This window comes from Atta cephalotes, assembly GCF_000143395.1.
Source record: "Atta cephalotes unplaced genomic scaffold scaffold00025, whole genome shotgun sequence".
NCBI classification, from domain to species: Eukaryota; Metazoa; Arthropoda; class Insecta; order Hymenoptera; family Formicidae; genus Atta; species Atta cephalotes.
Genome location: NW_012130089.1, coordinates 1,370,569 through 1,386,490, shown reverse-complemented (window position 1 = coordinate 1,386,490; position 15,922 = coordinate 1,370,569). Strand labels below are relative to the sequence as shown.

Here is a 15,922-nt window from a genome sequence, read left to right as displayed (position 1 = left end):
AAATTGTACGACGAGAGAGAGAGAGAGAGAGAGAGAAAGAGAGAGATAAAAGGAGCTAAAATTTCTTTGTCCTCATAAATCAAATTTCAATCTTCAATATATATTTTGATTCCGGCCTAACGGCGTGTAGAAATTTATAAGAAAATTCTTAGCATCCAATTTGGAATATTTAGAGAAGAAAAAGAAGTTGTTAAAAATTAATTTTTCGCCAACAGATTGAGAATTAAAATGTATATACTTTCTAAATCTGAATTAGTGGATAGTCACTAATTACCCAGTGGCATACTTGACATTAGACAATTAGTGAAATTCAACTGAAAAAGGAAGAATGTTGGAGTATTACATAATTAAAATATTAATTTATCGTTAATCTAATAACTTTTTATTGCTCGTTTATATTGATTTGCTGTGTCAAATAATTGAGCGATTCATTAAAATACTGATATTTGCATTAATATTAATTTCAATCTTCTAATACTACATTCACTGAATTTATGCACTAAAACAAAGTTAGTTAGATTACATAATAAAGATTAGATAGGTTAAGGATCTCACATTTCATTCACTGATTACCATTTATATCAGTGGCATACTTGACACTGATATAAATGATTATCCACTGATTTAGACTTAGGGAGTAAGAAGCAAAAACATGTATAAAAAAAAGTACAATTTAACAGTTGATGTAATAAAATAATACTATGGCAAGGCTGAATACAAGACAACTGCGCCCTGGATTAGGTCGCTGGTGAACAAAGTAACGGTGAAAGGATTGCGTAAGTCCTCTTTCTCTCCTTCCATCCTGTTCGGCATCATGTGTCGTGTGCCAGCAGAAAGCGAGACTCGCAGAAGGGAAGGGAGCGAGGTGCAGCATCTAGTCGGCCTTCAACTTGATTTTTTTTCAGATGCAAACTCACACACCCTTCTATTCGGCAAACCCAATATGGCATATCAACATCGGATTCGTATTCGAATCATCATCACAAAACTTCACCGGGAATTTTCCTCGAAGCGTTTTGCATACAAAAAAAAGCCAATTATGATTTCATTTCGCGTTCTTATGGATTCAATTGTGACTGATCGTCAAAGTGGACCTTGAAACGAGACGGAATAAACGTCGCGGAACTTAGGATAGCAGAAAACTCGGTGAACGCTACCTATGTCCGTTACTCTTTTTTTTTTTTTTTACAAACAGAGCTTGCATCGTAACATCAATATGCCAAGAGTGCCGAGACAATGATCTCGAAGCCACTTCCCTTCTGCATGCACATCGCGGGCATAAATCTAAAGAGGGTCGCTGATGGAGATTAAAGCAAATTTATTTAGTGCGGAACATCAGTGCAACCGGTCCTACGTTTGTTCCAATATATTCTAGCGGGACAGGTTGCATATACGGAGGAAAGGGTTGCGTAAGTGTTTCTCCTTCCTCCTCGTTTGAGCCACGTTCGATTGAGAGTTCGAAAGAGGGACATGAGAAAGACAAGAGGGACTGAGAAAAAAGAGAGAGAGAGAAAGAGAGCGAGAGCGAGAGAGAAAGAGAGAGAGAGATATGCCACGCCGGCCTTGAACTTGACTTTTCTGCGAGAGAGTGAGAAGCTGCCGCGTTCGCGAAGGCCGCGGAGCCACGCCATCGCAATTTTAGACGCCGAGCGCCGGCGGAAACGGCCGACAACGACGGCCTTGGGCCTCTCAATCTCGTTTTATCTCGTTTTATCTCCTCCTCTGTCCTACCTTCCTGCCTATACGTCCGTGGCTCTCCGTTCCGCTGCGCGCCGACGCGACGCGACGCGACACGATCCCGAATGCTATTACCGACAACTTAGCACCCCACTTTTAGAATATTAATATAATTGAAGAGACTCCGGCTTCTTCCTCAAAAAGAAGCGAACTAATGCCCAATTTCTTCACTTTTAGATAATCTTATTAAAGAGATATCTCCCAGATTACAATGGAGATATTTCCTGGATAAGGTTATCCGTAACTTATCTGGAAGCGAAGAAATTGGATGTAAACGTCTGAACTAAATAAATGTGCTTTAAAAAAACCAATCACAACATTTAATTTAAAACACAACATTTAAAACACAATTAAATGTAAAAAAAAACAATTAGATCCAAAAGCTCCTCCGAAGCTATGTTTCAATTTAATTCCACTCTGACATCTTCCTGAGTAATTCTCAAGTCAATCTTGATTTAAAAAGTATAAAATAAAATAAAATTTGAAATAAAAAAAGAAAAAAGAATAACAATTTTCCACTATTTTTGTATAACAAAAATTAAAAATTTAAAACTGTTAAGTAATGACTTTTTCATACAAAGTATTTTAGAACTTTACGAGCTACATCGAGATCCTGAAATTCTAAGAAGTCGAGAACCATAGATGAAACATATATGATAGAATGCATGAAGGAACACACTGACACTGAAGATACGGAACATTGAAAATGAACAGAAGTTTCAGTCTACTACTTTGCGACATAGAATGAAAAATCGTCATTAATTTCAACAATTACGATTGATCGAAAAATGAAGATTAATTGCGAACTGAGAGCGTCATGAGGTACATAAAAGATTTTCATTAAGTCTCCCCGCTCGAAATTGGATTCCAGAGGACTAAAAGATTCTTATGCAGATATGTACAAATATAAAAACGCTTTCTCGCACTGTCGAGACGAGTCAGTTTTTTTCATAAAAAGAACACTTCCACTGAAGTATGTTAAAAAATTTTAATTCATACATACATATCTGAAAATAATTTTGAGCCATCAAAATAACTATGCAGAATTAAATATAAGTATTGCTATAATGTCGAAATTTTTTGCAATATTGTTAATTAAAAAGCTTGTTTCCTACATAATTATTTTCATAGTTCAATAATTATTTTCAGATCTGTATCTGTCTAAAAAAGGAGAACTGATTAAAAAACATTAACTGATTTTGAAAGATAGAGACTTTTACAATATTACACAGAAAGAATCGTTTTGTTGAAGTATCTAACAATTTAGATACTGATCTTAAAGTAAATTTTGTTGGGCCATCAAAATAATTATATAGGAAATTTGCTCAAGTATTTAACAATTTATTTATTAGATACAGATCTGAAAATAATTTGTTGGACCATCAAAATAATTATGCAGAACGATCAAGTTGCTAAGATGAAATTTTTTGCAACATTGCTTATCAAAATGCTTTAATTTCTTACATAATTATTTTAATAGTCCAATAAAATTATTTTCAGATCTCCGTCTATTTAAATTTTTAGATACTTCAATAAAATCATCCTTTTTAAAAATGTAAAATTTCTTGAACTTTACATTTTTGTTGCATCTCGATCGCTGATAGGAGAGATAATTGATCCACTGATACAGAAACGAATTGGACCATTATTGTATACATTATAGTATAATAATCAGATGGAATAAGTGCACTTGGTATCGTCTACGCTGCACAAATTAAGATACGCTGCGATTAACATCGGTCAATAAACAACTCTCTATCTGTTGCCAGGTGCGATATCGGCCGATATAGTGCATATAATTCGCATAACAATCGCATAACACCGCTAACTCCCCGCCTGCGCTCCTGAATCGAAATCGGCGAGCGTTCGCGCGGAATTGCATAATGAGCGCGTCTGACATAACAGTGGACGATTTTCAGAACAATGTGAAGCTCGTTTAGTTGCAACGAGCGTGATAACGGTAAATAATTTTCAGAAATAAGGAGAACCCTAGTAGAAATGTATGCAGTTTTTTTTCCTAATCACCTATTCAGTTACTATCTAATATTATTGTATTCTCATTAATTGTGCTAATACTGAGTAGGAAAGGGACAAGAATAAAAAGGAAACAAGATAGAGTTCCATTCTATCCATTTCACGAGCAATTTAGCTAGCTTATTAATCAATTTAATATCCATTATATGATGTGTTTCTATTCACTTGATGTATTGGATTCAGATTTACGGAACTTTTGTATACAATAACTGCAAACAAAGCGTTAAATCCTGATTGGGATCCTAAGTAATTTTCCTTCTCAGTTACTAGACAGAAATTGATATAATTGCTCAAAAAATGCAGGGAAGCTCTCATATATATTAAAAGTTCTTTATCGGTTACTAATAGAGCTCTTCCGTTTCGCGGAAACGACTGCACGCAAAGTCTAAATGTATCAGTCCCTCTTTTTTCAGAAAGAGGAAATAATCCTGGAAATAAGAATCAGTTATCTTGCAATGAGCAGACCGATTTATATTCTCATGTGCTTTCGTCGTATTGAAATCCGCGAATGTGTCGATATTTCACAACGCAGTTGCAACAAGTCAACGTTATCTGTGCATTATTATAATTGTCCGTTTGCGCGCACAGTTGGAATATCGCGAGAATATGTACGTAGGTGGTTACGGAATTAGAATGTGAAAAGAGCGGATCGATTCCTCGAGGATGAAGACCCTGGGTCGCGGTCAAGGCCGGGGCCTTGGCGGGAATTACGCTCCGATTTTGCATCGATCTTATCCAATAAAAATAGCGCGATAACACGACCGTATAATATCACAGTATATTAAAACAGTAACGAGAATAACCTCGAGTCAGTCGAGTGAATATCGGCTTCCGTCGCCGTTGAATCATTCAAGCCTTTAGATCCTCTTTAGATATCTTTAAAAGAATCCAATAATTTTCTAAGAAAATTTCACCTTTCGCTATTTTTCGTATTTTAAATTGTAACTTCATTTACGATGTTTGAAGGGGAAAAAAATGATCGGATATCGCAAATTTTGTTAACCTTTTGAGATTGGGGGTCTGTTTTTAAAATCTTATAACAGCTTTTTCTTGAGTAAAATTTACTTTAATTCATTATTTAATTATATTTCGTATCTCTCAAAATATGACACTGTTTCAACGCCACTAAAGTAGCCTTCTCGTCTTGTAAAAGTTAAGCTTGAACTACAACACCTTTAATATAATAGAATTGAAAATTAAAATGTATGGGGGCAGAAAATAAGCAGGTAACGTAAGTCTTGTATAGCTTGGATCCATTTAACCCTGCATATATTATTTAAAAAATTATTAAAAAGCTTATAAGAAAATGATTTTGATCGTTGCACATATAAAGCTTTATTAGCCTTCATTTTACGGTTATTAATTATTAAAACAATTATTGATTAAAGTGAGGCTTTTTCAACATCGTGGAATCCAAAGAGAGAGTGGAATCCTCGAAGAACTCGTCGACATAAACGATCAATGGGGATTCAGGTAAAGTCGAATCTACGGTGAACGGATCAGCCGGGAAATAGACCTTGTCGATCAACGAGTGGCGGTGTAACTCGATTCCGAGTCGTATCGCTGGTGGGGAAAGATAATAATCGTTCTCCGGAACGAGATGCTCGGAGGGGAGCCAAGTTTAAGGCCATGAGACGTCGATGACGTCATCTCAGAGAGAACGAGAAAGAAAAGAGGTGCAAATCCTAACCTTGGACAATGCACGAAATAATCGGTAGACAGGTACGGTCTCAACTTCGAATCGACTAAATCTTAAGCCGGAGTGAACAAATACTGCGTTAAAAAATAATTATTACGCTTCCCTCATAAAAAAAAAAGGATACGTCGATATTAAAAGCGTTATGTTAAGCAGATATAACTTGAGGTAATTATGCAAAAATTAAAATTTAAGATGCAAGGTGTGTCGCTGCGAGCGAGGCTATAAATGTAATCATAAATATAATTTTTTTTTCAATTTTATGAATCAACTTATTTTTTGCATTTACCACTATCGACTAGTTAAAACGTTAAGAAGTCAGCAATTATCCATTCTGCACGAGTTTGCGTTTTTCTGAAAGAAGAAAAAAAGATTTTCGTATAATATATAAATATAAACACATTATATATGCACACGTGACAAAATGCAAGCGAGACTCACACGTGTGTTGGTCCGTAACTTCTTTATAACCTCTCAATTAAAAACTTTCCGACGTTTTATCTATGTCCGCCTTTTCTACTTTCTCTCACTCACTCGACTTCTCACCTCCCTCCGAGAAATCGTGTTTGGGGTTCATATTTTATCTGCATCTAAATAAGTGAGTATTTCTTTTCTTTTTTCTTTCTTTTAACAATGAATACTATTTCTCTTCCTGATTATTAATCTCGATCAAGAGGATAAATATTGTTCATATTTCGGGACGTACGGAATATTTACGGATATCTCATTTCGAATATCTCTTTCGGATGCAAGTACATGTAGAGATTGTCTCTCGATGTCAGAGATCGGCAATCGAGATGCACGTGTATCACGTAACGACGACCTTCACATTGCTACTCTATCACGACCACGTTCCGCTTCCTACCCGCGAGCACTTGTTTATGCGCAATTAGCGTCGTGTCGTAATGCTTTTTTCAATAATCCGGCAAGAATTTGCGCAAGCGTTAATCCATCCGTTAATTAACCCGTAAATATCGCGTACATAATTGCACACGTGCCATTTGACCCACATTTTAATTTACTTATGCTTACGTTTGAACGAACCCTTTTATTTTTATCTGTAATTATCTGTAATTATAAACTGAGACATGTTTTAAGCATAAAATAATAATTTTCAAGCATTAAAAGAAATCTATATTTTTAAGACTTTTTATCGAATTTATATTATATATATTATTAATCGAATAAATTGAATATTTGCCTTTTAATAATTATAAGTTCTATATAACAAAAATATAATTTCTTATAATTTTGATTGATTTTATTAACTAACAAATATATTTTAATAGTCGCAATTTTGTGAATCATAAGCTTTCGAATAATTTATCAAACTAATAAAATATAATGTTATTAACATAAATGCATACATTTTTGTTATCATGTCAGTTGATCCCGCGAACACATGACTTCGAGGCACGATAAGACAGTTTATAAATTTTACATTACGATCGGCATGCCGATTTTCATGAAGCAGGGAAAAATTTGAAGTTCCAAAAATATCCGTTGACGCAACTCACGATGAATATTTTTCTACCTTCAAGCCTCGACCGTGCGATGCTGCCGCTCTTGTTTGACGATTTTATTTTTATTCAAGTTAATTTACATGCTATTTGAATGAGCCATCGTTTAAAAGTCCACAATCCATTGCAAATTTATTGGATTATACAGCCCCTTGTCCTGCTCTTTTGAATGTAAAAAAAAAAAATTGGAAACTACCTCTTGCTGACTTCAGATCGTTACTTCTAGTTGATTTACAAATAAATTGAAAAGTGATGGCGAGTCTTCCATTAACCACTTGATAACCGAATCGTCGTGAATCTCACAAGTGATCACGTGCTCATTCCATATACAAACACTAGCACAAATTTCTCGTTAACCTCTTGTCAATTCGACAGCGCGACGAGACGTCATTATTCATCGTTGTAACGTTATCACTGAAAGTATTAAGACCTACGAAAAGTTCAAGTACGCACCTAAAGATTAAGACTCCATAATACGCGTGGCGCATTGAAACGCTGAACAATATCGATGATAACGTAAGCGTGATGATATATATCATCACACTGCCTGTGATATTTCACGCACGTGGAATTGCGTAAGGATCGTCAACCCGTTGGATGCGTTCGACTGTGAATCGAGCATTCCATTCACGATTGCGTGTTCGTCATTTGACAATAAGAGAAACTGTGTCGAGAGTTCTTGTTCTCAAAAGTCGAGTAATCAGATGCTCATCACGAGAGAAGTAATGACTCGAACAGTAATAACAGTTGTCGATGATATTACTCTTTTCAAGCACTTTTCACACATGGTCTATACACTGTAAAAAATAAAATGTCAATTTTATTTTAATTCAGTAAAATGTTAAAATTAACATTTTATTTTTTACAGTATATCAGTCGATTGTGGAAGCAAAACTGATTTAGGTCTATTTCAACCAATATCGATTAACTTTAACTTCGGTTTAACTTACTTTTTATTTTCTCTAATTATAAAGATTAAAAAAAAATAAATTGAGCCAATTAAGTTAATCTACATTGATAGAAACAATTAGACAGAGACGATACATTCGGAGGAATATTGATTTGCCTAATAATAGAAATTCTAATTCAAAAAAGGTCTAAAAGTCAAAGACTCGTAATCATGTATTCTGCTCGCAACAACGCACGTGTGAACTATTGAGTCTATTAAATATTATCTATGTCGCACAATCTCGCAAAAACTTTTAATTGCTGAATGTACTGGCGTTTTCCTTCGCCAATTTTTTTATGTGTGACAGTTATTAACCGGTTAAACAGAAATAAAATTAGTTTCTACATATAACTGTCTATAATAATAATAAATTTCTATATATAACTGTCTTAGAAATGTTGAATTTGCGCTTATTTGATATTAAAGTCCCCCCCCCCCCTTCAAAATCGAACACATCATTCTCTTACTTCAAGGGACAACTAAAAAAGTGATTTTCGAGTTATTACTAATGAGTGAGATAAAGATTACTCTATCAATTGTTAAAAGTGAACGAATTTAACGAGGTTAACAATCTGTCTGTTAAAAAGCATTTGTTGTTCTTAAGGTTTTCAAAAAAATATCTTTTATAAAAATATTTTGAATTGTGTCGTTTTTGTAAATAAAAGAAGAGTCTTTTACAGAAAATATTCAGAGTTAAGAAGTGATAAAAATTTGAGGGAAAAATTATTTTATTTTAAATTTAATCATTTTAGCTGATCAATAACTGTTGGTGATATTTTGAGTTATGTCATGTTTGATGAATTATATCAGATGTTATGATTTTGTAGGATATTAAAATCATCACAATTTAAAGAAGTAGGTTATCAAGAGTTGTAAAAAAAGATAAAAATGATATCTGATAATGTTTCTAAGAATATATTTTTTTTTGCCAATATTTGACTAGTTAATAATTTTCTGTTATAAAATTCCTAAGTAGTCATCATAGCCATATTGAATCGTGACGTCAGAAACGAGAAATGACACGTTAATTTTTATTACGAGCCATTTATAGATAAAGACAATTCGGATAAAAAAAAATGATGAGGTTGCTTTAAAATATTTATAAAGATAGACGAAAAATATACTTATTCTTCCTGACAATCAATAAATAATCGTAAAAAGTGATAAAAAGCATGGTGATTACTCAGGAGCCTTAAGTTGAAAAATGGATTTTCCCGTTTTTTAAAAAACTTAATTTTTTTATATTGTGCACTTTTGAAGTAAGAAAACAATATCTTTTTTCAAATCGTAAAAATTACTAAAAAAACCAATGTTTAAAAATCTATTTTAGAAATTTGGAGAAATTTGTAACGTTGCTTAAAAGTAATTATATATAAAATATACAAATAAGATTTTTTTATACTATTCAGAAATCACTTTTTGAACTAAGTAAATATATATAGTAAATAATTTTTTAAGAAGCAAAAATTACTGAAGTTACAAGTTACAAGTTCTTCTTGTAGGCTTTCAGTATTTTTTTCAGTAATTGTTTTCGAGTTTTTTTAAACAAACATTCTAAGTTCTACACGTTGCGTGGAACATTACAAATAGACATAACACTAAAACCATTTACGTAGTCACAAGATAGTATGTTATCTATTTTTTTTAAATAAATCATAATTCTGCTAAAAAGAAAATAGTCATTGACAGATTCTCGATTTCACTGCTCACGACTTCATTACTCGACGTCTCTAAAGTCAAACGTAGTATTGACAACTTTGTATAGAAAGTGTCGATAGCAGATAAGATTCCGCTTTACAAAACATGAAATTCAAATAGTATTAATTGAAATAAAGTCTTTTTTTATTCGTTGATAATTCAAAAGCCATCAGTATTTTTGCATCGAACGATGATATATAAGCATCCTAAAATTGTGTGGTCAAAAAGAACAGCCGGTGGTTTCAAGACACGCTGCATTACGTAATATCGAAATAAAAAATGTAAAAGAAAGTACCTTTCCTCTTCGTAAAAGAAAATTGAATAGTCAGAATATTTTTTAAATTGATCTCCTCCTGCACTCTCGCAGATATATTTTCACAGTAATATTTTTTTTCCTTCGAACTTCCACAGGTAAATCGAATCATGTTGTTAAATAACGAAATTTTGTTAATCCTTCATCTGTGATCACATTTTGCTCTCTCCGTCCAATCCAATTTTTTTATTTCTGTTCTTGGCTTTCAAAAAATATAAAAAAAATTAAGGATTATTTTCCAACATCTCTATTACGTAAGACTTCACTATTAATAAGATATTTTAGAAGATGGAACCGAACTCTGCCCTTCTTTATTTCACAGAAATTTGAGAGTGAAGTTCGCTTGTGCCAAGAAATATCAGATTGTAAACGGAAGATTAAAAGTGATAAGAAAGCGGTTAGTTTCAGAAGGAACTTTCAAAAATTTTAACGTCCATACTCGGCAGCTTCTGTAATGTACTTCACTGTTCACTGTTAGCTCTACTGAAGGAAAGTACCCGAGTGTGCGTGTCGTCAACAATCATAAATCTCGACTCACGTAAGCAACGTAATTGATCTAGATGACATCGGGCATTCTTTTGCACCGTCTTTCCTTATCGTCCGAAAAGACGCGTATCAGCAACGAGTTGCTTTTCTTTATCACGGAACACATACGATTATTATGTATATTGTGGAACTGTCGCACAAATATAAGATGTTTCTTCTTCCGCTACAAACGCTTGAATCAATTTGGAGCCGATCTTCTTTCCAGTCTCATTACGTTACATAATTAACCTTGTAATCTATCTTTTTTGAGCACAAGCGAAATTTCACTCTCATTTCATCCTCAAATTTCAATTCTTATTAGATAAAAGTTTTAACATTTGAATTAAAAAAATTATTTGATAATGTAATAGAAAGAATAATTTTGCTGAAAGATCCAAAATTTTACTGGAGATCGGAAAATAATTTTGTTGGACTATCAAAATAATTATTTAGAAATTAAAAATAGATGAGCAATGCTGCAAAAAATTTGACATTCTAGAGTAGCCAGTTTGAGTTTCCAACAAAATTATTTTCAGATCTGTAGCCAGCAAAATTTTAAATATTTTAGCAAAAAAGTAACTCTGAATTTTTTTTTTAATTTAGGATGAAAAAAAAATGAAATCCAGATTGTAGATGGAGGGAGTAAAAAAATAATTGCAGATGAAAAGTTAATGTAATCAACGTTGATTACATCAATTAATCAATACATACCGCGTTTGTCAAGAACCACAGATACGCCAACCGATCTCGCGCGAAGCGAGCGAACAAAGAACCGAAAAAGCAAGAAGGCGAGGAAGTGGGAGAGAAAAAACTCACTTCGCCCAATACGAAGACAGTTCGTCGAAGTACAACAACCGAGAGAAAGGAGCCATCGCGCGCTCGTGTAAACAAACAATTTTTTTTCCTCGGTGTTTTCGGAGCAGCTCGCACGCGCCGCAAAACACTTCAATTATCCCCCAGTCTCTGCGGGTGGGTTTCGGGCTTCTCTCGTGTCGCACACCTGTCTCTCAGCAGAGACATACCCCGATTACTCAATTTTCCTTGAAAGCTGGACATCGAGTCGGCTTTCCGTTATCAGAGGATTCCCCAAGAGACCAAGAAATTGGTGAGCGCGACGGAAATTAGTCGGGAGACGCGGGATGAATTATCTAACAGCCCGACACATAATTGTGTAACATAACGGCTGACTTCGTCACGAGACGACTTCGGCTTAGGTAATACATGTTCGAATCTATTAAAAAATATTATTATGTGCAAAATATTGTTTACAGGATCCTGAATGAACATTCCATCGCAAAGCTTTATGAAACTTAATTGCGTTTTTAAATGGAATGAGGAAAATCGCGCAAGAAATTGCAGAGTCAAAAAATAGAAAATTATGAAATCAATCGCGTCGATAAGTACAGAACGTTTTCTAGCAAAAAAAAATGAAATAACAAAGCAATGAGTTTTGTTTTCTTTTTAAAGAAAGACTCAAACCTGCGGTTATTACTATATGTTATTCGTTGTGTTATCGAAGATGAAAAAGACTTTGAAAGTGTAAGATTTTTAGAAATCTAAAATTAGCCAATATTGAAATTAATTAATTCTAAGTATTCAAAATTTTACTCTCATTATTAATTGTCTTTTTAAAACTTAGTGTTATTTTCAAGAGTCCTTAAAGTTTCTATTTTACTTTATCAATTCCTGTCCTTCAGTAATAAATTCGCCAGCATTACTTTCCAAATTTTTTGGAGCACAATCTCACTCTAAAGAATAAAATCACTTCACTTTTAAAGATTGAAAATTCTGCCACTCTTTTTCAAGACAAAAAAGAATAATGACAGAATTTTTATTCCAGAGTGAGATTCTACTTCAAAAAATTTAGAGAGTTTTGAGATTTCTGCAAGGGATTGCGACTCTGCGCAAGATGCACATCACATAAACAAAGCCACGAGATCGCACAAGACTTACGAAAAGGAGAGAGAGAAAGAGGGAAAGAGTCGTTAGGTGCCGTAACACGTACAGCACTTACCACATCATACATCCACGCGTCCATGGCCTCGTCCTCGTCCCACGCGACACCGAAAAATGCACGCACAGACTCCGTTTTCTCACGCGTGCACCTCTTCTCTCGCCGCCAGTTGGGACTAACGTTCGGCACCGCTCATCCGACTGAATCGACGGCCCCGTCGTCGTAAACGTCCTCGCGTCGCGTCGCGTCGCGTCGCGTCGCGGCGCGAGCGAGCGCGTCGCCCGCGCAATACAAAATACAATACGCGCTGCGCGCACCGACAACGAAGAGGATGATGACGGGGACACGGCGATAACAACCACGACGTTCACGCAACGCGCGCCGTACGCGACTGAAGGCGCTAAACACATCGGACGGCGTTAAGTGAATCCGCAGCGCAGCGATGCACGGAGGTGGACCGGCGCGATGCGGGACGGAGGCTCCGGACGGTCGCGCAGCTGCGCTGCGTTAGCTACGTATCGTCGATGCGACGCACATGCGTCGGGCCCGATTTTTCGCGAGGTTCGCGAAGAAAACAAAGAATCGAATTGAAAAAAAAAAACGTAGGACAGCCTAAAGAACTATCATCCTGAATCTGAGGATATCTAAGAAAAAAAAACTTTTAATAAACGTTAGGTTTTTCGCCTAAAAAAATATTGATGTGGTCAAAGTATCAATGAAGAGGCGTTTTGCAATTCAACGAAATACGAGCATCGATTGTACGACTGTCGATGTCAAAATTTACGAATAGAATAACAAAAAAGTATGAAAAAGATATTAAATTTTAATAAATATTTATTTGAATATAAGGACTGAGTATAAATATTTACCAAATGTAAACATGTACCTATTTGATACAAAAACTATTAATTTGATTAAAAAGTTATTGAATGATATATCGAAAACCCTCTCACATCCATTTCTATCAATGTAAAAATTCTTAGTGATTTCACCATGATTTTCTGATCCTTTATTACACTTGAAGAGTCATTCGTTCTCGGATTAATTTTCATCGTTGTAATAAATACATAAAATTTATTAAGTGATTATTACATACTATTTTAACATTTTTAGAAAGTATTTAAGGTTATATAAGGTATATAAGGTTCAGTATTTAAAAAAAAATTGTATATTATATATTATTATTATTAAATGTTATATGTAATTACTTGATACTCCTAATTTTTTTGAGAAAAGAAATGGCAGAACACGAAATGGCAGACCCAATCATGTTAATAAGAGTTAACTTTAATCTCAAAGATTTATTTCTTATCTTATTTTAGTTTCTAATTAGAAAGAAAGTAAGTTAAACTGAGATTAGAGTTAATTTAGGAAAGGACATCAGAGATACAACAAAGTACCGAAATACAACTTTGTTACATTTATCTCGGTTTAACTCCTGATTGTTGCCAACCGAAAGAGTATGAGTATCAAATCGATTGTTAGTTTCCTTGTTCTAGCGATTACAATATAATTTGATATCAACTTTTGTTTCTAAATTTTTTATCAACCAAATTTGTACGATTTGGAAGTATTTAAGAACTGTATCACGCTGTATTGACAAGAAAAGGCGGAAGATGTAGATTTTGTCCAGTCGACTGTACTTTCTCACGCTTTAAGTTCGACTTTTCATTTGCTGATTAATTTATGATTAGGCTTAACTTCACTCTTAATAATGTAAATATTATATTTTTCTATCTCTCACCAAATTAATTACTAAACTGATAGTTTTGTAGTAAATAAATTTTAAAGTATTATCTTTAAAGTTTAGTATTAAAGTGATTACTCATAACTAGAAAAACACAATTTTTATATTGTCATCAAGTTAAGCCTAAATTACAAGTTAATTAGATAATGAAAAATCAGGCCTCTTAGAATGATTTATTTATAGGCACCAGATAAAGAAATGTCACAGAGAAGTATGATACATAAAATAACAATAGCTGCATTTAGCAGAAAAAGCAGCTTTGCAACTGTTGTAAGATTTTTTTAGTACGATTGTTTCTTCTTTTGTTGAATCTAAATATATAAACAATCATATAAAGAATCTTGTAACAATTGCAAAGCTGCTTTTTCTGCTGAACATAGTCAATACACAGTATACATGTGTCAAACTCAAAAATGATTACATCATACTATAAAAAGCTACTGGAATGTTTTTATGCTAATTTCTTAAAGAACTAAGTTTATATATTATACAATATTATCATATTATTAAGAAAATATATACATGCAATAACATTGTACTTTTATGTAACTTCAGAAAAGTTTTTAAGTCTGTAAATTTCCTCATTTATTTTATAACTGTTTGCTTTATTTTAATTTAATTTTTATTACAGTGTTGCATCAAAGTTTGCACTGTACACAATAACATTATGCTGTATTATGTGAAATAACGATGGCTCTTAATCTGAAGTAATATATCGTGCAGTTGCATTTTATTAGGCAATGCCGAGGTATTTTCATCTTATCGTATTTATTGATAAGACAAAACGACTGTTTCGAACTAAAACACAGATGTTACCATTTTTTCGCAAACATTGCATGCAATGTCATTTTGGATAAAAATCATGGTCACGGACAATCGGTCATTAACATTGCAGCTCTCATATCACCTTGATACGGCTCGCGTTTTATCGTGCCAACTTGATGCGACTTTTTTTGTATCTCTATATACATTGATTTATATCCTCTCTCTTTCTCTCTCTCATTTTTACCTCAAGCTCCACCCTTTCCGAGAAGTGAGGAAGCAGCAGACACTCGCAAAACATTTTCCTAGACTCTAGATAAATATATTTATATAGGTATTTTTTATGTTAGTGTCACATAAATTCTCTTTTGTGTGTACACGTGTGTAAATGTGTATTTACGATTATGCAATTTTCATCATTTCTATATTAAATATGAAATTTATTAATTAATATTCAATTTTGTATATTAAATAGAAAAGGATTACGAGCAACAGCAAGTTTTCAATTGCTATTTAATTGCCCTTACAGTATACATTAAAAACAAACATTTCGAAGGTCATTCTCATTGTTAGTAAAATTATATCCTAACGACAGAAAATGTTTCTTCTAACAAAGTGTTTGTTCTTAATGTATTATATTATATAAGGATAATTAAATAGTAGTAATTAAGAACTTGTTATTGCTCTTAACTCTATTCTATTACAAATCTGATTTTACTTTACTCAATTGAGCGTCGTTTTTTGAATATTATTAATTAATATTATTTATATGTGTGTTTATTAACAAAATGTGTCTCGCAAACTTCGTTAATCTAATAAATAAACAAATACATCCTTAATATTTCAAGGGACAATTTTCTAGGTCCATGTTTATAAAAAATATTTATATTAATAACTATAAGTTATTTCTATTTTTGTATTCATCAGCAAAATGCGTGTTTTAAAATTAGCTACCAACTTAATAAAAATATTCTTAATATATCAATT

At 33.4% G+C, this 15,922-nt stretch overlaps 1 protein-coding gene across 1 annotated transcript in view; it reads right to left on the bottom strand.

Moving 5' to 3' along the window:
• LOC105620366 (steroid hormone receptor ERR1) overlaps positions 1-12,510 on the bottom strand; it is a 20,140-nt gene extending 7,630 nt beyond the window's left edge. The window contains exon 1 of the mRNA XM_012201866.1: positions 12,487-12,510. Within this exon, the coding sequence (XP_012057256.1) occupies positions 12,487-12,510 (24 nt within the window). The remainder of the gene's footprint in view (positions 1-12,486) is intronic.
• Between the last annotated feature and the right edge of the window lie 3,412 nt (positions 12,511-15,922).